Genomic DNA, 20,927 nt, shown 5'->3' with positions numbered 1-20,927 from the left:
CGAAGCCTTTCCCACCCAGGTGGAGCAGACTTGCTTCCTCCCATGTGTCCTCATTGTATCCTCTGATAAAATAGCACCTATGGTATGTCATTACAGTTCTCTGCTTGCATGTCCCCTGACCTCACTAGAACTCTTCTAGTGCAGGAATTCTCATATTCATTTTGGCATGCCCCAAGCACCTACCCCATAATCGGTACTAGATAGGAGTCAAATATTAGACAGACTCGGGACCCAGGCCCAATGCTATCCTTGCTGGAGTAATTCCTAGTAGAAGGTACACCTGCTGCCACCCTGTCCCACGCCAGGCCATGGGTATGGGTTCACGAATACCATGGCCCATTTGTGACACAGCTTTGCAGAAGAGGGGGTACAGTCAAAGGGCCTGTCTCTATCTGTCCCACTGAGACCCAGCTGTTGTAATAGTTGAGTTATGAGGACACCTTAATACTACCAATTCTTAGTTATGCTGTGCTGCTGAGTCACTTCATGAATTGTTCAGATCCTTGCTTCTGTTCCTTCTTCATTCTGCCAGCTGGCAGCCAAACCAAGGAAGATGAAACTCAGCCAACCTTGCTCCTTGTCATGTTCCTTAATAGGAAAAAGGTTGAAACAAACAAAAATATTGATTAAAATATAGTATTAGTATTATCTGTGGAGTTTATCTGTAGGTTTTCCTTGTGCCCCTTTTCCATATGTAGTCGAGAACTCGCTGCTTATGGAATAGGAATTCCATATGTAATCAAGAGTCAGCTCTTCTGTCCCTGAATGTCTTTCCTGAAAACTGAAGAAACAATTTTTTCCTTTCATTTTTATATGCCAGACATCTTAGAAGGAAATAGAAATGATTTAGATTAAACAGGACTGAAGATTAACAATTAATCATTTTTGTTAACCACTCCAGGAGCAGAGTCATTACTAAGTGTAGCACCCAGATCCGTCCATACAAGTGATGCGTTAAAAGCTGTGTAAGTGGTGAAATTTTACATTCCAAAAAATGTGATTACTATTCTTCTAATTTCTTCCTGTGAACAATCAAACATATTCTAACATAACATAAACAAGTGAATGCAGTGGCTTCTTTTCCAAATATCTCTCAATTTTCATTCTCACAGAATACCACTCTTGTATTGCCAGGCCTTTAGTAACATATGAAAATTTCCTGTGTCTCACCCCAACGCTTTTTTCCTCTCTGGGCAGGCAGGCTCTTCCTACTAACAACCAAATTTAAAAAGACACTAACACTGAAATCCCTTGGAATTAAAACCCAGATGAAAGGAGGTTTTGCCCTTATAACTTCCACCTTAACGTAGTTTTGAGGAATTAGTTCTGAGTTTAAACAAAGGAACCAGAGATAGCTAATTTTGTAAGATGTATCAGAAAAATGAATGTACATAACATATTGTCCTTTTGATAAATCCCAGAGCCAGGATGAAAGTATAATTATTGAATCAAGATATACCTTGAATGGAAGGGAAGAAATTATTCTATCTCACTGAAATTAGTTTTGCACTTAAATTAGTCAGGTAAGTGCAAGAGGGAAATATTGGAGAATCTATATCTGGCCCCAAAGGAAGTGCTGAATAAGTAAAAGCTATTACTATTGATGTTATTTTTGTTGAGGAATTCTATAAGATACATTTTATTATGAATTTTGAAGCAAAATTTGTTAATTTCTCTAATTCAAAAAGTTGCAATATGGTTTAAGACAAACCATGAGAAATGCACAGTAAGTTGCAGCTATAATAGTGTTTCATTTGAAAAATTAAGCCCTGAGAGCTTTGGAAGTGATTCAGGTTTTAAAAAGAGACATTATTATTAGTTTCATGGAATTCTCTAGGGAAAGTTAAGATATGATAGGAGAAAGACAAACATTAAGATGGTTAATGTGGGGGGAATTCCCTGGTGTTCCAGTTGTTAAAAATCCACCGTCCAATGCAGGGGACGCGGGTTCAATCCCTGGTTGGGGAACTAAGATCCTACATGCCGCGGGGCAACTAAGCCTACGCGCCACAACTAGAGAGAAGCCCGCGTACCACAATGAAGAGTCCGTGTCCCGCAACGAAGGATCCCACATACCGCAGTGAAGATCCTGCGTGCTGTATCTAAGACCTGACACAGCCCCCACGCCAGAAACAAACAAACAAAAAAGATGGATAATGCAGCGTCTGGAATCTGCACACGAACATGGTGAAATCATTGGACTGGAAGGATTAACACAGTTTGTCCACAAGCAGGGCTGTGTGCGTAAGTGCTACATTTGCCATGTGCGCTATTAGACATTTATGATCTTTTACCTACAAGTTGTCTCACAGTGAACGTACCTCCTTTGGCCCACAGCTCAAGGATGCAGCATCTAAGTCAGTGCTTCTTGGAATAAACATTTAGTGACGTTCAATAAGCCATGTGACAGCCTCTGTGTTAGAGGCCAAAGGTACAACGAAAAACCAGGCAGAGATCACCAAGGACCATGTAATCTAGTGGGGGATATAGATAAGAGACTCTTTCCTAGATTGGTGCATGGGTCTAACTGTCGGGGGTGCTCTAGAAGCATAGACGAAATGGCCCTGGACTAGGGGAGAAAACCTCAGGGCAGATCTACAGAAATAATGACACCTGAGCCAGATCTTCATCACTGACTGGGTGTTCCCCGGGTAGATAGAAGGGGAAGCTCTTCCCACACAGCACAGAGGCCTGAGGTATCCTGTGATACTCCCTGAACCACAAGTAAAATCTAAAACCCATGTTCTTCACATGGCGGGAGATGAAGGTGATCGTGAATTGTCTCATGTGCTTTGTGAAGAAGTGCGAACTTTGTCCTGAGAAGCTCTGAAGGCTTTTAAGTGGAGAAATGATGGGCTCCATTATGCATTTTGAGGGAATTCCCTGGCAGTCCGGTGGTTAGGATTCCAAGTTTTCACTGCCAGGGGCCTGGGTTCCATCCCTGGTCAGAGAACTGAGATCCTGCAAGCCACGTGGCCAAAAAAAAAAAAAAAAATTATGAGACTTCCCTGGTAGCGCAATGGTTGAGAATCTGCCTGCCAACGCAGGGGACACGGGTTCGAGCCCTGGTCCGGGAAGATCCTACATGCCGCGGAGCAACTAAGCCTGTGCGCCACAACTACTGAGCCCATGTGTCACACCTACTGAAGCCCACGCACCTAGAGCCCGTGCTCCACAACGAGAAGCCACCACAATGAGAAGCCTACACACCACAATGAAGAGTAGCCCCCGCTCGCCGCAACTAGAGAAAGCCCGCGTGCAGCAACGAAGACCCAACGCAGCCAAAATAAATAAATAAAATTTTTAAAATTATGCGTCTTGAAAGATCACCCTAATAGTGATATAAAGGGTAGGTAGATGGTGGGTGATGCTAGAATCAAAAGTGCCAGATAAGATACTGCTACAGTGCTCCATGCAAGAAAAACCGAGGCCAGAAACTAAAATAGTGACAGAGGAAATAATGAGGAAGTTATGGATGCACAGTGATTTCAAAGGCAAAGTGAAAAGGACAGGTAACTGTTAGCTATGGGAGTGAAGGGCAAGGAGTCTGGGAGTGAAGGGGGAGAGGTCTAGGAAGCCTGGCACGGGTCTGGGTGGTCGTCTTCACAGAGGTAGAGAACACAGGAGGGACCACTAGTTTGCAGGAAAGATAGGATGAGGGTGAGGTTGCTGTGAAACACCCGGGACATACTTAATAAGCAGTTAAATATATGCTGAGAAGGATCCAGTAGTCAGGGAGGTTCTGAAGACGAGGAGAGAAGGGTCATTGATGACCGAGGTCTCAGAGGCGGAAAGAGGGCCTCGGGTCCCCAGAACAGCGTAGGCTCAGACACCCCTCCCTCTGAGACTGGAGGTTAGGAAGGCAGCTCTGAGCTGTGCACGGTGTTGGAGACCCCGGCGGAAAGCTTGGCCCTCTTCCTGCAGGAGGAGGCTGGCGTGGCGGGAGAGGCGAGGGTCTGAAATAGCTGCAGCCCCTGCTCTCAGGGAGCAGAGCGTGGGCTCTTGCCACGGGGTACTAGGAGGAGGTGCAGTTTCCTCTCCACCTCACCGTTCCTCTATTTTTATGCACTTTCTTCTCCTCCCGCCTTGTTCCTTGTTTCCCTGACTATGACCCATTGCATCTTCTTGAGGACTTGCTCCATTGATCATTCTTACTCTCTCACACCTTTAATTTACAACTCTTTGTTGAATTCTTACCCTAGCCTTAAAAAAATCCTTCCTGCAACCCTCTTTTCCTCTAAAGCTATCATGTCTTATCTTAACCAAGTCTTTATTGAATTTGTTACAATATCACTTCTGTTTTAAGTTTTGGTTTTATGGCCCGGAGTCTTGTGGGATCTTAGCTCCCCGACCAGGGATCCAACCGGCACCCACTGCCCTGGAAGGTGAGTCCCAACCACTGAACCGCCAGGGAAGTCCTGTGATTCATAGTGTTTCTGATAAATATTTTTCAATATTGTTGGTCTCAACTTGCTGCTCTCATTTTTAAAGGCTGCATGATATTTCATTATATATAATTGAAATAACTTATTGACTTATATTTTGTGGACAGGGTTTCCAGTTCTTACTGGTAGCCCAGAAGTCACTGCCTTACATGCTTTGGCCCCAAATTACGTGCATTTGCCTTTGCCCACGTGGTTTCCTTGTCCTAGAATGCCCTTTCCTGCCCCAACTAAACTCTCTTCTCCACCTCCACCACCGAGCTCCTCATATTTGAAACATGTGCATCTTCCAAGGCTTAATCGAAATGTCACCTTCATCCTTATCTGAAAGTAATACGTATCTCTTCTATCTGTGGCTTTCTAAGGGTTCTTAGCACGTTCTTCCCTAAATTATAGCTCGTGGGTGATATCAGGCCGCAGCACAAAGAGCACTCGACACGGAATCATAAGACTTAGGTTCCAGGGCTTCCCTGGTGGTTCAGTGGTTGAGTCCACCTGACAAAGCAGGGGACACGGGTGTGAGCCCTGGTCCGGGAAGATCCCACATGCCATGGAGCGACTGGGCCTATGCACCACAACAACAGAGCCTGCGCTGTAGAGCCCGCGCGCCACAACTACTGAGTCTGCGTGCTACAACTACTGAAGCCCGTGTGCCTAGACCCCGTGCTCTGCAACAGAAGCAATTGCAATGAAAAGCCCGCGCACCGCAACGAAGAGTAGTCCCCGCTCCCCGCAACTAGAGAAAGCCCACGCACAGCAACGAAGACCCAACGCAGCAAAAAATAAAATAAAAAAAAAAAGACTTAGTTTCCAGGCTCCTCCATGCTAGCTGCTGTGAGAACTGAGTTCATTGTCACAGCATTTTAAGAAGGATTACAGGACTGCGCTTATATCAATGTCAAAACGTCAGTATTTTGTACATTATGTCTACAGTTAAAAGACTGTAACATTTGCCTGTGTAAATATAACTTTTGGGACGAATGAGTGAGAGGTAAGCTGTGAAACTGGACAGGGGTCTTCCCGTATTTCGGAAGCGCAAGCTTGCAACAGCAACTAGAATACACGTTTAAGAAATCCTAGCGAGCACGCTATGGTGGAAACTCGACGGTTCTGTAGCACAGTTGGGGATTCCTATAGGACCAAGGTCAAATATGTTACGAGAAGAGAATTTTCAAGATTTCACAGCACAGCTACCCCGCTGATGGGTTCCGCTTCAGTTTGGACTAGAGGAATTGAACATCCCTAATCGAAGACCTTGGCGCTGGAAGAATAGTGTTTCGGGAAACTCTGTTTTCTCCCTCCTGTGTTCCTACTCTCACTCCCCGGCCACATTCACAACACCTCTGACGCGGGAGCGTGCTGGGTTTTCCCCCACAAGCTATTCTCTGCGACACCAGCTGGGGGTCCCACAATGTAACTCAGTCCGGACACTACCTGAAGGTAGCATCAGATCCCACAAGACTGCTCCCGCCCACTTCAGATGCCAATGGCAAGTCCTGGTCGTCACCTATGCCTCTTAATAGATCAGCTGTAAATCAGAGGCTCCCATGACCCCTTCCTCCGAGTCCATTAATTTGCTAGAGCAGCTCACAGAGCTCAGGGAAACACAGACATTTAACAGTTTATTAAAGGATACAGATGAACAGCCAGATAAAGAGAGATATAAGGCGAGGTCTGGGAGGGTCCTGAGGACAGGATCTTCTGTCCCCCTGGAGTTGGGGTGTGTCCCCCTTCCAGTACTTGGATTCTGTTCACCAACCTAGAAGCCCCCTGAATCCTGTACTTTGAGAATTTCTACGGAGGCTTCCTGACATCATCATGATTAAGCATTAACTTCATTTCCAGCCTCTCCACCCTCTCTGGAGAATGGAGGGTGGGGATGAAATTTCCTTCCAGTGAGGTGGAAGGAAAACCAGGAGAGTATGTTGTCCTCCAGCCTCGAGAAACAGGTGTTAAAAAAGGGGGTGGAGGGACTTCCCTGGTGGTCCAGGGGATAAGACTCCGTGCTCCCAATTCAAGGGGCCCAGGTTCGATCTCTGGTCAGGGAATTAAATCCCGCATGCACACCGCAACTAAGATCCTGCATGCTGCAACTAAGACCCGATGCAGCCAAAATAAATAAATAAATATTTAAAAAAAAAACTTTTAAAAGTGGGGAGGGAGGCTCAGATGAGGACTTTCGGATTCAGCAAGATGAGATGTTAGTGCAGTGGTGAAAATAACAGCCCAGTGGAATAAGCGGAGAAGAAAATCGAGAGGTGAGATAGGAAAGTTTTACTGTGTCTGAGGCAGACAAGCGAGGCTGTTGCTGAGGGTACCAGCGGCCACGGAGAATTTTTTTTTTTTTTTACTTTTTGGCCGCACCGCCAAGCATGTGCGATCTTAGTTCCCCAAACAGAAATTGAACCCACGCCCCCTGCAGTGGGAGCGCTGAGTCTTAACTGCTGGATCGCCAGGGAAGTCCCAGAATTTTGTTTTTTAAGATGGGCAATATTACAGTATATTTGTATGTGGACGGGAGCGATGAATCGGAGTAGAAATTCATGAGGTAGAGGAGAGATGGCTATTTTCAAAATCACACGGTTTTGAGCAGGAGATGAGATCCAAACCACAAATGACGGCTGACCTTTGATAGGCCCATATAAGTTTTTTCTTGGAACGGGAAGGAGGGCAGAGCATGAGTGCACAGTTGGAGGAAAGCGGTGAATGTGATTTTGTCTGTTCTTTTCCGGGAAATACGAGCTGAGCAAGGGTGGGCAGGGGAGTCTGTGAGTCATGAAGGAAGAGGACCAGGTTGGGGACAGTCTCCCCTCCCACACCCCCATAGTATTCCTTTTACATAAAGATCACAAAAGAATTTTTTACTTTCAGAAGTAAAGTACAAAAACCATAACTCTTTTTTTAGCCCTTGCTAGGTGAAAGAACACAGAAGTCTTTGCTGGCATATAATAAACACAACTTTTTTTTTTTGCTTGACAGTTTTTCATTTCTTATTAGGTTTACAAATGAAGTTAGATTGCAAATTTGTGGGGGAAGATGTAACTTATAACAAATTCAACAGATATTTTCTGAGTTACCACTGGTGTCAGGCGCTGTTCTATAACATTGACTAAAGGCACAAAGGTCCCTGAAGTGTGACAGACAGGAGATGTAATAAACTATATATTGTGTTAGAAGATAAAAAGTGCTATAAAAAAGAGAATAGAGAGTACAAGGGAGGGGCTGGGGGTTGTAATTTTAAACTGGGAATGAGGGTGAGCCTCATTGAGGAGGTGACTGTTGAGCAAAGGTTTAAGGACATGAGGAAGTTCCTTAGCTACTGGGTTACCTGAGGGAACACCCAGAACAAAAACTGGGGCTTAATAGACACATTTGCTAATGATGCTGAGGGAAATCTTAAGAAATTCAAGGAAAAGAAAGCTCTGCTCTTACAAATTCCAAGGAAGTAAAATGACAGAAGTGGAGAATCAAGTGTGGGTTTGCCTGAGCTGTAAGAATGAGAATAACCGGGATGTAGTATATTTCTGGAAAACACAGATCTACAAGGAGATAGATGCAGAGGTGAGAGAGAAAAAACATGGAGAGGGGCAGCAAGGGGGAGAGCTCTGGGTGGGCACCCAGGGAACGCTGCTCATTACAGGGAGAATGGAGATCACAGTAGTGCAGAGTTTGTGGGCACCAAGATCAGGGCTACCGCTTTTGATTTTTGTACTAATTGGACAGTCGCACAGGTCTCTCTCTGTTTTCTGTTCGTACGTTTTCATTTTCACATCAGTCCCGTCCTGAGCAGGCACACTTTGTTCCTGTTGCCCCTTTAGTGGCTGGCTGTCTAAAATTCAAGTCCCAAGTAAAATCTATTAGTAATCATTTAATAATAAAACTGGAGTGGAAGTCCCAGTTTAAGCCTAAACTGGATTATCCTCACATGTTCAGGCTCTATCTAAACATGTTCTGAGAACTGAAGAGACAGGCCTACTAGGAATCTCTTTAACATAAGGAATGAGGATCTTCTCTGCCAGAAACTAGCCCTCTGAAGGGAAGAGGGAGACAGCCCTGGTCCAGTGAAAGAGAGAAGAGGTGATTCTGAGTGTACAGCATGATTACATGTATATATCTCCTACTGCAGTCCACAGCAGATTCTTCCCGGTGCTGGGAGACAGCAGCAAGTTAAATAGTAGGACGTATTTTTCAAAAAAACCCTGTCAGGCATCAGGAGCTCAGAGCAGGTCTGATTTGAAACTCATGGAAAAGAAAGTGCCTCAAAGTTGGGGAGGGAGAGTCTTCCCACGCCTGTAGAGAACTCAGCAAGGTTCAGCCACATCAAAGTGGTGTGCGCAGTCGTGATGTCTTTTCGCACAGAGTGGCAGCTTTGGTAGCCATGCGCAAGCGTGGAGGCAGCAGCTATAGTGGGAGGAGCCTTCTCAGGGAGCCCCTCCCCTTCTGCCAGGTGCGTTAGGAGGAGCAGCCCTGGCGGCACTGGTGGAGCGGAGCTGAATTGGTTCAGACCAGCACTGTCAGGTTTAGCAGACAGAATTAGATGGTGCCTGCAGCAGCCACAAGCTACCTTTCCAGGGGCCCCGGGGCAAGGAGGCCTTGAGCAGAGCCAGTGCAGGAGTAGAGCAGCAGAGGTCCTAGACCAGTGGAGCACGCAGTCTGGAATCAGACTGCCAGGTTCAAATCTTGCATCTGTCATAGACTAGCTTTTAAGCCTTGGGGAAGTTACAAAACTTTGTGTCTCAGTTTTCTTCCCAGTAAATAATACCCGGCTCATAAGGATTTTCAGAGATTAAATGACAGGAATTGGCAATAGTAAGCACACCATGTGTTAGCTTATTTGTTTCATCATTCGTATGACATCTCACGCTGGTCTAGCGCAACAGTACCTGGAATTCACATTGTTTAATTGCATGACATACCAGATTACTGGCAGCAACCCGAAATGCACACTAGATGAGAAGGAAAGTGTCCAGCCATTGCCGCCCCCATTCTGTGGTTCCTAAATGCTTACTCTGTTCCAGGCCCTGTTCTAGGTGACTTATAGCTCTGGAATGTCAGGTAAGAAGTTAAGAACTGTCACTGTTTAACTGTGGGTGAGGGTGTCTGCAGAGGGGGGACAAGAGTTTCCACTGTATATTTTTTATGCTTTGGGTTTTTTTTTCTTTAACTGTTATATATATTCCAAAACATATGCTTGCTTTTCAGTGCCACACACTGGCAGTTCATGCTCTTTATAAGGCCACTATTTAAAATTACACGAAGACTTTATTGCGCCGGTCACCCGGCGGATCGTCATTCAAATAAAGTGACCACTAACGACGCTAATTAATTGGAAGGGAGGGACGGAGGGCGGGGCGAGCAGCAAACCGCAGGTCACCAGCCCGCGACTGTGACTGAGGCGGACTCTCGCGGGAATCTCAGAGGCCCTAGCAACCGGCCACGTGACTCCCGGGGCCGCCCAGCTTCCCCAGGCTCCGAGCCCAGCAGCCACGTTGGCGGCGTTTCTCTGCCAGGGAGGGGGAGTGGCGAAGGCCGTGCGTGGTACGTGCCCCGCTCCTCCCCGCCGAGAGCCCGGATGAGGAGTAACGCCATTACCGCCGGAGCTGCCGAGAGTCGTTGCGGACGGGGACTGGACGCCGGAGCGGCCGCGCCATGAAGCCCTTCTCCCGCCTGCTGCTGCTTCTCCTGCTGGTGTTACCCGCCACTCTTTTGCTCCGAGGCCGCCCTGGAGGTGAGGCGAGGGGAGTGGGTGGCGGGGCTCGGGCGGGTGGGTGGGAGACGCCGCGACCGCAGGTTTGAAACTGGAGGCGGCGGCGGCGGCGGCGGCGGCGGCGGCGGCTCCGGCTCCTGGGTCCGGCGTCCGCCTCGCCGGCCTCTCTCCGCGGCCCCCGACCCCTGGCTCGCAGGGCGGCCCCCAGCGCGCCAGAGCCTGCCTGGCCCCCGCCTCCTGCACGCGAGCGCTGGACTCTGCCGGCGAGCTTGCTCGGGGGCGGCGGGCGGCGGGCGGCTTGCGGCTCGGGCTCGCGCCTGCAGCCGCGGCCTCGGCCGGAGCGAGGAACGAGGGCCGGCGGACAGGCTGTGCCCGAGCGCGCTGCGGCCCCTGGCGCTCCAGCGGCCGCCGCTCCACCCCGTCCCCGCCCCTCGGCGCTGGGCTGACGTGTCTTTAGCGTCCGCGCCAGGAGTTCTCCATTCATTTGTTGAAAGCCTTGTTTTCTGCTAGCCTGAACTCTGAGCCGTGCTGCTGGTCCTCTCCCCGATTATCAGCACATCCCTCTGTGGTCCCAGGTGTGTTGATTTCCCCAGAACTCACCCGCCTGTCTAGCCTTGCTCCCAGGCGGGCTGAAGAATCCCTGGGCATGTCCGGTACTTGAGCCCCCCTTTTGCTCTCCTTTTTTTGTAATTATTTTTCCCGTTTTGTTTTGTGGAAGCATCGCATTGTCCTGAAAAAAATGTAGTCTCCTTCGAACTGTACGTGTTTTTTTTTTTTTTTTGCGGTACGCGGGCCTCTCACCGCTGGCCTCTCCCGTCGCGGAGCACAGGCTCCGGACGCGCAGGCTCAGCGGCCATGGCTCACAGGCCCAGCCGCTCCGCGGCACGTGGGATCTTCCCGGACCGGGGCACGAACCCGCGTCCCCTGCATTGGCAGGCGGACTCTCAACCACTGCGCCACCAGGGAAGCTCGAGCTGTACGTGTTTTATCTAGGTTTATTCCAACAGTTAACCTGGTGTGAGAATAGATAGCAGGACGTCAGAAATGTGGAAACTTGGCTTCTTACCCTGGTTCTATCGTGAACTTCCATTTTCTCCTCTGTGGAATTCAGTCTGACTAAATGATCGCTAGAGTTCCTTTTATTCTGTAACTTTAAGCAAGCTGTGTGGCAAAATGAACGATAGTGACAGGTATCCACGAGTTCTTTTGCAAAGAAAAGTGAACTGACTGGCTTCTGTTTAACGGATAGAAAACCAAGTGGGAGAATTAACCAAAACCGTTAATTCATTTGCAGGTTTAAATAGGAATGCTTTTCCTTTAGGAGTTGCTTGCTGGTCGATGTTTTCATTTTCTTTAAGAAAATTTGGTAATCGTACTTGTCTAGAATCTAAAGTATATTTTTTCAGGCTTTCTTTTCTTAAGAAACATCAGTATCTAACTGGGTATCTTTGAACACTTTTTGTGCAGAATGGCCTGTCTTTCAAAAGATGTTTTCTCTTAATTTTTCCAATGTAAAAGTGTAAGTTTTTTTTTAGGCACAAAATTGTTACTGGTTAGCATTAAAACATTGTTTTATAAATGTAGGGTGAAAGCCATTGTATATATTGAGAAGTCTTGAAATTTAACTGAGTACAACTTTATTATGTCAGTTGTAGGTATTCTTACCGGTTTTACAAAATGATTTGTAAATTATAAATGCACTGTTTAGTCTGTTCAGCCAGCAGCTGAAGCTGATTTTCAGTTCATAAAGTGTGGTTCAGTGTTCTTTAATATTTGGCATAAGTCTTAACGGGCAGTAAGAACTCAAGGAAGTGGGAAAGACTTAAAATGCAGTCCCCTTAGTATATGCTGTTTCTCCTGAGTATTACAGCATGTGCACGTGCTTCCTTTCCCATGTTTTTTTTCCCTCTACATAATTGCCACATCATCATTCTTTCTGAGAAATGTTGGAAGAGTCACTAGAACTTTGAAATTTCTTTTGAGGGTCTTGCCTGAAATAGATTTAATGTGACATGTACTTTTGCCTATAAAATTATGATGTATAGTTTCTTGGCGTTATAGTTATGCTTACTTTCACTATGATGTTAAGTGTAGGGGAAATAAAAAGTATCTTAAAACATGTTTGAAGTTGTATGCAAAAATAAATGCATGCTTTCTCAGCTCTCAAACTTGAAATTACCAATATAGTTTTTACTAAACCAAATGTGTTTTATGAGAGCTAGTTTTCACTATGGATGTCATACAGATATTTGTTCCTTGGAATTACATGCTATCGAGTACTAAGAGTTTTGAGCTGTAGTCAACTCTAATAACAGGATTTCTTGCCTAGATATTTAGATTGCTCTTTTCCTTTAGACCTGGATTTTTTTGGTTTGTTTTATGTGGTTAATGATAGATTAAATTCTGGAGTTTCTTACTTTTAAAACAAACTTACTTTCTTTAATGTGCTTAACAGAGTTGCTTGACTTTCTTTATTTGGGCTTTAAGGCATCTTTAGTTTTAGCAGTTCATTTTTCCAGTTGCTTTTTAAAATTAAACAGCATTTCCCACTAAAATTAACGTGCAGTTGGTAAGACGAGCAGTAAGGTAAAATCACATGAATATTCTTAGACACGTTGTAATTTGGCATCACTCGAGTGAGCTGGGAGATTGAGTTATTCCGAGGGAAAATTTTCGTTGCCTATATACCTGAGATTTAGAAACATTGGTATTCCAGGGTAAAGGTTAACTGCCTGTTCTTTATTTTATTGTTAGGCTCATTGGCAGCGGCTCAAGATCTTACAGAAGATGAAGAAACGGTGGAAGATTCTGTAATTGAAGATGAAGATGATGAAGCAGAAGTGGAAGAAGATGAACCCACAGATTTGGTTAGTGCCGTATTTGAGTTAATACATATATATAGTGTATCTATATCTATATGTATTTAGCCCTTATATAGACAAATTTGGTATTAAAATTCTTGCTTTTAGAGGTTTATTACTGGGATCAAAGTGGATTGAATTTGGGAGAATGGGGCCAGTCATTGAGGATGATCCGTAAGTATTTTCTGGCGCAAGGAGGGAGACGTGAAACAAAGAACAGTTCAAGGTGATATGAACGTGAGTCTGTGAGGGTAGCATTCTAGTAGGACCACTGGACCATTTGTTGTTGGGTTTGGGATACAGACTACTTTGCTTTCTGGTCTTGGGCAACTTATCTTTCTGGGTCAGTTTCCTCTTTCTTCTTTTTTTCTTTCATTCAATAAGCAAGTATTTATTGAGTTCCTACTGTGTGCCAGGCACTGTTTTAGATTTCCCTGGTGAACAAACCAGAGATTCTCTGCTCTCATGGAGTTTTATGTTCTTGGGACAGTGTGTATGCATTTTGGTGGCAGGGGGTGAGGAGCGGACAATAAACAATATATAAAGTATGTTCTGTGAAGATTCTGCTTAGAAGGAGGGCTTGGAGAAGATCTCTTAGAAGCTAACGCTGAGACTTTTACTATAAAATTATAGTGTGACAGTAAGAATATTGGGCTAGAATCAAGATCATTGTGGCATGCTTCTAGCTAATTTTATTTTCTCTCTTAGACTACTGTAATTTATCCTACATAGAATTGGTTTTTAACCACTTTTAAACTCCAAAATCAGTTCTCTGTGAAATCTTAGCAACAATATTGTCTTTGATATCAGAAGGTGAAGGCCATCAAGTGTGGACTCTGTCGGATTTTCTACATTCTACTTCTGAATATATTATTCACTCATCTTTTCTACATCTCTCCTTTAACAGTGAGTTGTCTTTACTCTCTTCTAAGGCCGGCTCTACCACCACCACCTTCTCCCCATCTGGTCTTGTGAGATCTTGTTTATTATCCTCTTTCTTTCTGTAACTTTAAGCATTGATCCTTCTCGGTGACTTAATTCTGTTAAGCTGCAGATGTGCTCACATCCTCCACTTTGTGTTCCTCCACCTGAAGTTGCTACACGTTTTCTTTTCTTTTTACCAGCACAGTTCTTGAAAGAAGAAATTGTACCACTTTCTCTTCTGCTCATTTCACATTTGTTCTCTAACAGTGCTTGGTCTGGTCCCATGTATCTAGTAAAACTGTTCTTCCTAACTCACCAGTGACCTAACTGCCAAATTCCTGGCCTGGAATTTCCTGGAATTTCCATTCCTCCCCTGTTTGACCTCTTTAGCATTTCCTGAGTACCCCTTCCTTGAGTCCCCTCGTTGACCTCTGTGGCACCCCCATTGGTTCTCTCTGTTCAGCGGCTGCTGCCTGGTCTCTACTACCTTCTCTCCCCCGCTCACTCCCTTAATGTCGATGACGCCTGTGGTTTTAACAACCACCGCCTTACATTGATGACTTCCAGATCTCGTTTCTAGCCGCCTACCTTACCGAGCTCCATTCCTCTGTTTCCAGCTCTTTGTGGGATAGCACATCTGGATGTTCCATAAGTACCTCAAATTTTATCTGTCCAAAATGGAATTCAGCATTTACCATCCATCTTACTTCCATAAATTAATTCTGTTTTGATAAGACTCCGGTGCTTCAAGCTTTTACTTTGTTGCTTTCATTTCTTTTTATTACACAACCTGTTAATCAAATCCTAGGGATGGTTTCTCAAGTATATCCTTTTCTCCTTATTTGACAGCTTATGGTTCCTACCTTCCTTTTTCTGGTCTCTTTTCCTGTTTGTGGGTCTCTTTTCCCAAAAGTAGAAATTCACTAAGTCTTTGTAAATGAAGGTATCATTAAAGATACTTAAAATATAACTTATAATACAATTGAACGAATTGTACAACAGTCACTGAAGAAACGTTTTGAGTGCCTTAAGCATATGAGGTGGGTGTGGAGAATTTTTAAAATGTAAGACGGGCTTTGCTCTTGAGAGGTCTGTATTGGGAGAGAGAGTATTTACATAAATGAAAAGTTAAATGCCAGTAAACAGTGGTGCCCTTAAGCATCTCGATTTATTAAGGGCCTGGACATTTCAAATACATGAGTATCTGTAATTCTCATTGATGCCTGGAGAAATGCTGCACTGGGGTTTAAAATTTTTAGTTAAAATTTGTTGACATTTTTAAACAATTTTTTTTTTTTTTTTTTGCGGTATGTGGGCATCTCACTGCTGTGGCCTCTCCCGTTGCGGAGCACAGGCTCCAGACGCGCAGGCTCAGCGGCCATGGCTCACGGGCCCAGCTGCTCCGCGGCATGTGGGATCTTCCTGGACCAGGGCACGAACCCGTGTCCCCTGCATTGGCAGGCAGACTCTCAACCACTGCGCCACCAGGGAAGCCCATGGGGCAATTCTTAATTGGGATGGAAAGACCAATAACCAGGCCCTAGCCCTAGCACGGCTCGGCAGAATGTGGATGCCGACAGAGCCAGCTCTGCCCCGCCCCGTGTTGTCCCTGGCTGCTTTCGTGCTGCCCCCGCAGTTGCATAGTTGCAGCAGGGACCTGTGGTCCCGAAAGCGGAAGACACTTGCTACCTGCGTCCTCAGGCCAGCGCCTCCTTTGGAGTCTCCTTCCCTTCGCCCTTGTCGGGGAGGGGTGGCATGAAAAGTGTGTATGAGACAACTTCTTTTCCCGGAAGGTAGTATTCCTGGCATTTAAACTAAGGGGAAAAGTAAGTACTACCCATTTTAACCAGAAACTAAATGTCCCTTTGAAAAATACTGTTTTTAAACTTCTTTCAAACTTTACAGAAAATTTACCAACCCACAGTCTAGAACCTCGCAGTTCAAAGTGTTATCTAAGTACCAGCTTCATGGGCATTTCCTGGCATGGGCATTTCAGATACATACAGAATCTCAGGCTTTACGCTATACCTGAGCCACAGCTGCAGAATCCCCAGGAGATCAGCGTGCACGTTACTCTTCGAGATGCACTGCTCTTGAAGTTTTATTTTCACTGATGAGTTACAATGAAATTCATTCCACTACTAATCCCAACACAGCCTTGGAGAAGCAATGTATATATTGTCCCAAATCTAGTGAAGTCATTATTCTTAAATGATGTTGTTTTTCTTCCATAGTAATCTGCTTTTAACATTTTTCTTAGGCTGAAGATAAAGAGGAAGAAGATGTATCTGGTGAACCTGAAGCTTCACCAAGTGCAGATACAACCATCCTGTTTGTGAAAGGAGAAGGTGAGCGGGGAATGTTGGTTGTAATTCAAACACAGGAATTTTATAAATGGCGAGCTCAGTTTTGGGGGAGCGTTAATAATGATTAAGGTCTTTATTTTACAAGTATGGCGTAGACACATTTTGGGGAAAAACCCACTTACATGTATGAATACCCATATCTGTAAGGTAGCGTTTCTGGCATTTAAACTACGGGGAAAAAATAAATACTATCTATTTTAACTAGAAATCAAATGTCCCTTTGAAAGATACTGTTTTTAAAGTTTTTTCAAACTGCCACAGTAAAATAACATTGATATTTTGAGTGTAAACATTAGTGAAATATTATATCTTTACAGTTAGGCCTTGATTAGAGCCTGTGTTGCATTAGAAGAAAATTAACTAATGGCTTATATTTATTGAGAACTATGTGGCAGGCACTGTTTTCAATATTTTGCATGTATTATTCAATCCTAGTAGGAACCCTAAGAGGAGAGTTATTGTTGTTGAACTGAGGTTTAGAGAGGTTACGACTTGAACAGGGTTACTCAGTTAGTAAACAGATTCTGAAGACAGGATTCAGACCCAGATGTGTCTGACCCCAGAACCTGTACTTACTGGATGAAGCAGCTCTGTAGACCACAGGATAATTATCGAAGACTTATTATTTGAGGTTATTCATTCTCTAGGTCTTCTCAAGCTTTCTGTTTTATTCCCACATACATTCTGGCTCTGTGCCTACAGAAAGTATGATTTGAGAGGTTTTTGTTGTTGTTGGTTTTTCCCATTTATTTTTGTAGCTGCCTCCTTGGGTCACGTTTGTTTGCATTTTGACTAACTGCAAATCAGGATTGCCTGATTGATTTTTTCTTTGTTATGTTTTAATAGATATTACAGTTTTCAGGTGAACCTCTTAGACTTTGCCTTTCTGTCATTTTTCTCTCCGTTATCTGCAGAGATTGCAGATACTGAGTTGGAGGTGAAGGTGACTTCACCAAGACATGTAGCCCCACTGCAAGATAATCTTACTCCTGAAAGTATACAACTCCTTCTTAGACATACAACTCGGAAGTGATCTGGTCTGAAATTGAGGTGCTCAGTTCAACTCTTAAGTTGGAATGCTGCCATGGGGACAAGGGTTTCAGCTTCCACACGAACTCCAAGTTGCTAGTTAGTGGATGGCTGGAGTGCTCTACTGAAAAGGGTTCTGAAACCAAATCCATGCATAGCAGGAAAGGGTGCCAGAATCCGTTTGTAATGTCTGCTTATTTTGTACCCTGTGAATGTTTTCTAATCTTCCTGTCTCTTCTTTTGTATCTTAGATTTTCCAGCAAATAACATTGTGAAGTTCCTGGTAGGCTTTACCAACAAGGGTACAGAAGATTTTGTCGTTGAATCTCTAGATGCCTCGTTCCGTTATCCTCAGGACTACCAGTTCTACATCCAGAATTTCACGGCTCTTCCTCTGAACACCGTAGTGCCGCCCCAGAGACAGGCAACTTTTGAGTACTCCTTCATTCCCGCAGAGCCCATGGGTGGCCGCCCCTTTGGTCTAGTCATCAATCTGAACTACAAAGATTTGAACGTAAGGCTCTCTAAACCTTCTTCTTCTACTTTTGTTTTTTTTAAGTTAAGAATGGATGAGGACAGTTGACATTGTTTAATGAATATTCTTATATTTATTCATTCAGGTGCCTATTTTGTGGTTGAAAATAGGCAGCAGGGAGGCAAAGATAAATTGTACACCTCTGTCTTCAAGTCTATAATCCAGTGGGGCAGATGGTTGTAGACAGACAACATCACAGCATAAGTGATACATACTAGAGACAAGTAAGTGCAGGGGTAGGAAAGTGAAAGTGACTCCAGCTGGATCTTAAAAGGAAAAGGAACAGTGAGCCGCACAGTGGGATCTGCTACTTCTTCAGATGTTAATATATATTAAGTAATTTTTGTACCTCCTTTTGTTGCTTGCATTTTGCCCATTTTACTGCTTCTGTTGGTAAGTTTTAAGGACTTTCTGTGACTATTTTTATGTCATTTTATACACTCATAGAGAAAATGTAACCAAATTATTTTTAGGATGTTAGTAAGGTTTATGGTTTATGAGAACCAAATAGCCTAATATAAGCTCTGCTGTCTTTCTTAGGATATTTTACTATCTTTCTATAGGATACATATATCCAATGAATGAATGAGAGAAGCCCACTAGAATTCTACTGCTGGGAGTTGACCTCTAGATGCCAACTATCACGTCCTCCTTCAGATAGCAAGCACATGTAAACCATTCCCTGTTGAAAAAGTTTTCTGAGAAGGAAATTTCATCCTCTCTTGGAAGCTTATTCAACCTTTTCATCACCCCAGTATCAACATATTTACATCTGAGTTAAATTTCTCATGCTGCAGTTAAGTTTTCCTTTTGTGTCTTTTTTTAAAACTACTTAGTGGAAAGTGGGAAAGAGTTTTCATCTTTTTTCTTTTTTGGGGGGGGTGGTGCATACTGCACTGCTTGCGGGATCTAAGTTCCCTGACCAGGGGTTGAACCCAGGCCCCTGCAGTGAGAGCGCCGAGTCCTATAACCACTGGACCGCCAGGGAAGTTCCCATCCTTATTTTCAGAACAATGTATTAAGCCTCCTCAACTTTATAGTTTAGTAGCTTGAAGAATTGTGTATTTCATCAAGTTTTCAAGCAGAATTAAACTTAATCCAACAAGCATATATGTAGCTTCAGTTCCATTTTGAATGTTTGTTTCATCTTGGAATTGTCACTAGAGGAATGCTGATTGAAAGATCTTGGAATAAGACTTAAATCGTCATAGTTCAGCAATAAGTGGTGACAGTTTTGAAAAAGTACTACCTCGATGCTTCACACAAAACACAACACAGCTGTGTGTTGTCCCAGTGATTGTCATGTATTTGAAAACTGAAATTGTGTTGAGCTGACAGAATTATTTGGAGACCACCACAGAAAGAGATTTTGATACTGAAAGTCATTAACCCATTTAATATAAACTGATTTCCAATCCGTTGCCGATTTAGAACATGAATTTGACTTTTGTTCAAGTCTAGTTCTTAAAATGATGTTCTCTGGAGCTCCTGTGTGCATGTTCATGGTCTTCCTTTCTCGTTTGGAGGATTACCTACAACAGAAGCCAGGGCTTCTAGCTGAAGAGTGTTCTGTGGGCTCTGTTTCTTTCTGCAAGTTATCCTGTTTTTACTTTACTTCCCTGGTTTCTCACACCTCTCATCCCCGTCAAAGAAAGTGGGGACAACTTTAGCAAAGTTGGAGGCCTTTTTTATTTTTGAGGAGAAAGTAACATAACGTTGAGTCCCTGACATTGAATTGGTGCACTTACGTACGACTCTGTTGAGTCTTACTGACGTTCTAAGTGATGAGAAAGCGGTATGGTATCTGTAGGGTATCTGTAGGGTAACAGTTTTAAGAAATCTTGTAAGCTTTCATTCTTTCAACACATTTCCGATTTTTGTGATTTATTTTTTTAACAGGGCAATGTTTTCCAAGATGCTGTCTTCAATCAAACAGTTACAGTTATTGAGAGAGAAGATGGGCTAGATGGAGAAACGTAAGTGAAGGTCGCAGTGTGTAGGTCTTGGTCTCAGAAGGTAGGGCTTGCTTCCGTCACTGTAGTTTTTAATGGTGAAAGATTAGGTGTAGATTGGGTGGAATCCTGACTACTTAAATTCATACTTTAGATGATTCTTACAACTATTAATACCAAGTTAGGAAAGACAGTTAAAACTAACAAAAAATTGTTTTAGAAAGTTTGCGTTTTGTTCTTCCCGTCTTTAAATTGTTTTCCACCCCGTCCTCTTAAGTTGGTCATCAGCCTCATCTAAGTTGCATGGCTCCAAAATTACTATTGAAAACATAAACCATAAGATTTTATCTTGAAAAATGTGTCCTTTGCGAATGATGAATCATTTTTCACTATGTACTTATGTAGTTCACTAAAAGTAACTTTCAATAAAATTGTGCAAAGTCTAATATTTGAGGAAGACAGCACCTAACGCAGCTGTTTAGCTGAGCTTTGACTATAACAAATTATGGAGTAATTCATTGTAGATCATATGCCTTTTTTGGGGGGTGGGGACTGACTGTTGTTAAAGGTAAATTTATAAAACTGTTACCTGGATCTACATTTAATTTAAAATATTTTGTTCCTTTTCCCCACAAATTATTTGGAAAAATTATATTTTGTTAGAATTATTGTAATTAACTCATACCTCTTAGGAGTTTAAGCACAATTATAGTTTTAATTAGCTGTGGTATTTTTTATGAACTAAAGCCAGTTTATATTTTCTCTTTTTATATCAGAATCTTTATGTATATGTTCCTTGCTGGTCTTGGGCTTTTGGTGGTGGTTGGCCTTCATCAACTCCTAGAATCTAGAAAGGTAAATATCGATAAACAGCTCTTACAGCCTTACTTCAAAAATGGTTACAGTACTGAGTACAGTCTAGTTATTTGTGGCTTCTTGCTCTCACTGTGGGTTTGTAGTACCTTTTTTTTTTTTTTGGCGGTACGTGGGCCTCTCACTATTGTGGCCTCTCCCGTTGCGGAGCACAGGCTCCGGACGCGCAGGCTCAGTGGCCATGGCTCACGGGCCCAGCCGCTCCGCGGCATGTGGGATCTTTCCGGACTGGGGCACG

General features: G+C 43.8%; 2 protein-coding genes across 3 annotated transcripts in view; both read left to right on the top strand.

Moving 5' to 3' along the window:
• The window catches only part of CAGE1 (cancer antigen 1), a 45,667-nt gene extending 44,692 nt beyond the window's left edge, over positions 1 to 975 (top strand). Inside the window, exon 11 of the mRNA XM_060023683.2 lies at positions 902 to 975. Coding sequence (XP_059879666.1) covers positions 902 to 950 — 49 coding nt within the window. The 3' untranslated portion in view covers positions 951 to 975. The remainder of the gene's footprint in view (positions 1 to 901) is intronic.
• Positions 976 to 9,995: 9,020 nt separating this feature from the next.
• Positions 9,996 to 20,927, top strand: part of SSR1 (signal sequence receptor subunit 1) — a 32,667-nt gene continuing 21,735 nt past the window's right edge. Inside the window, exons 1-6 of one of the 2 annotated variants that reach the window (XM_060023687.2) lie at positions 9,996 to 10,170; positions 12,904 to 13,016; positions 16,195 to 16,282; positions 17,581 to 17,843; positions 19,764 to 19,840; positions 20,593 to 20,671. In XM_060023687.2, the coding sequence (XP_059879670.1) occupies positions 10,092 to 10,170; positions 12,904 to 13,016; positions 16,195 to 16,282; positions 17,581 to 17,843; positions 19,764 to 19,840; positions 20,593 to 20,671 (699 nt within the window). In that variant the 5' untranslated portion in view covers positions 9,996 to 10,091. The remainder of the gene's footprint in view (positions 10,171 to 12,903; positions 13,017 to 16,194; positions 16,283 to 17,580; positions 17,844 to 19,763; positions 19,841 to 20,592; positions 20,672 to 20,927) is intronic. The other variant, XM_060023688.2, reaches the window with a different exon arrangement.

Source organism: Delphinus delphis, chromosome 10, assembly GCF_949987515.2.
Source record: "Delphinus delphis chromosome 10, mDelDel1.2, whole genome shotgun sequence".
NCBI classification, from domain to species: domain Eukaryota; kingdom Metazoa; phylum Chordata; class Mammalia; order Artiodactyla; family Delphinidae; genus Delphinus; species Delphinus delphis.
This window is presented reverse-complemented; position numbering and strand designations above follow the sequence as displayed.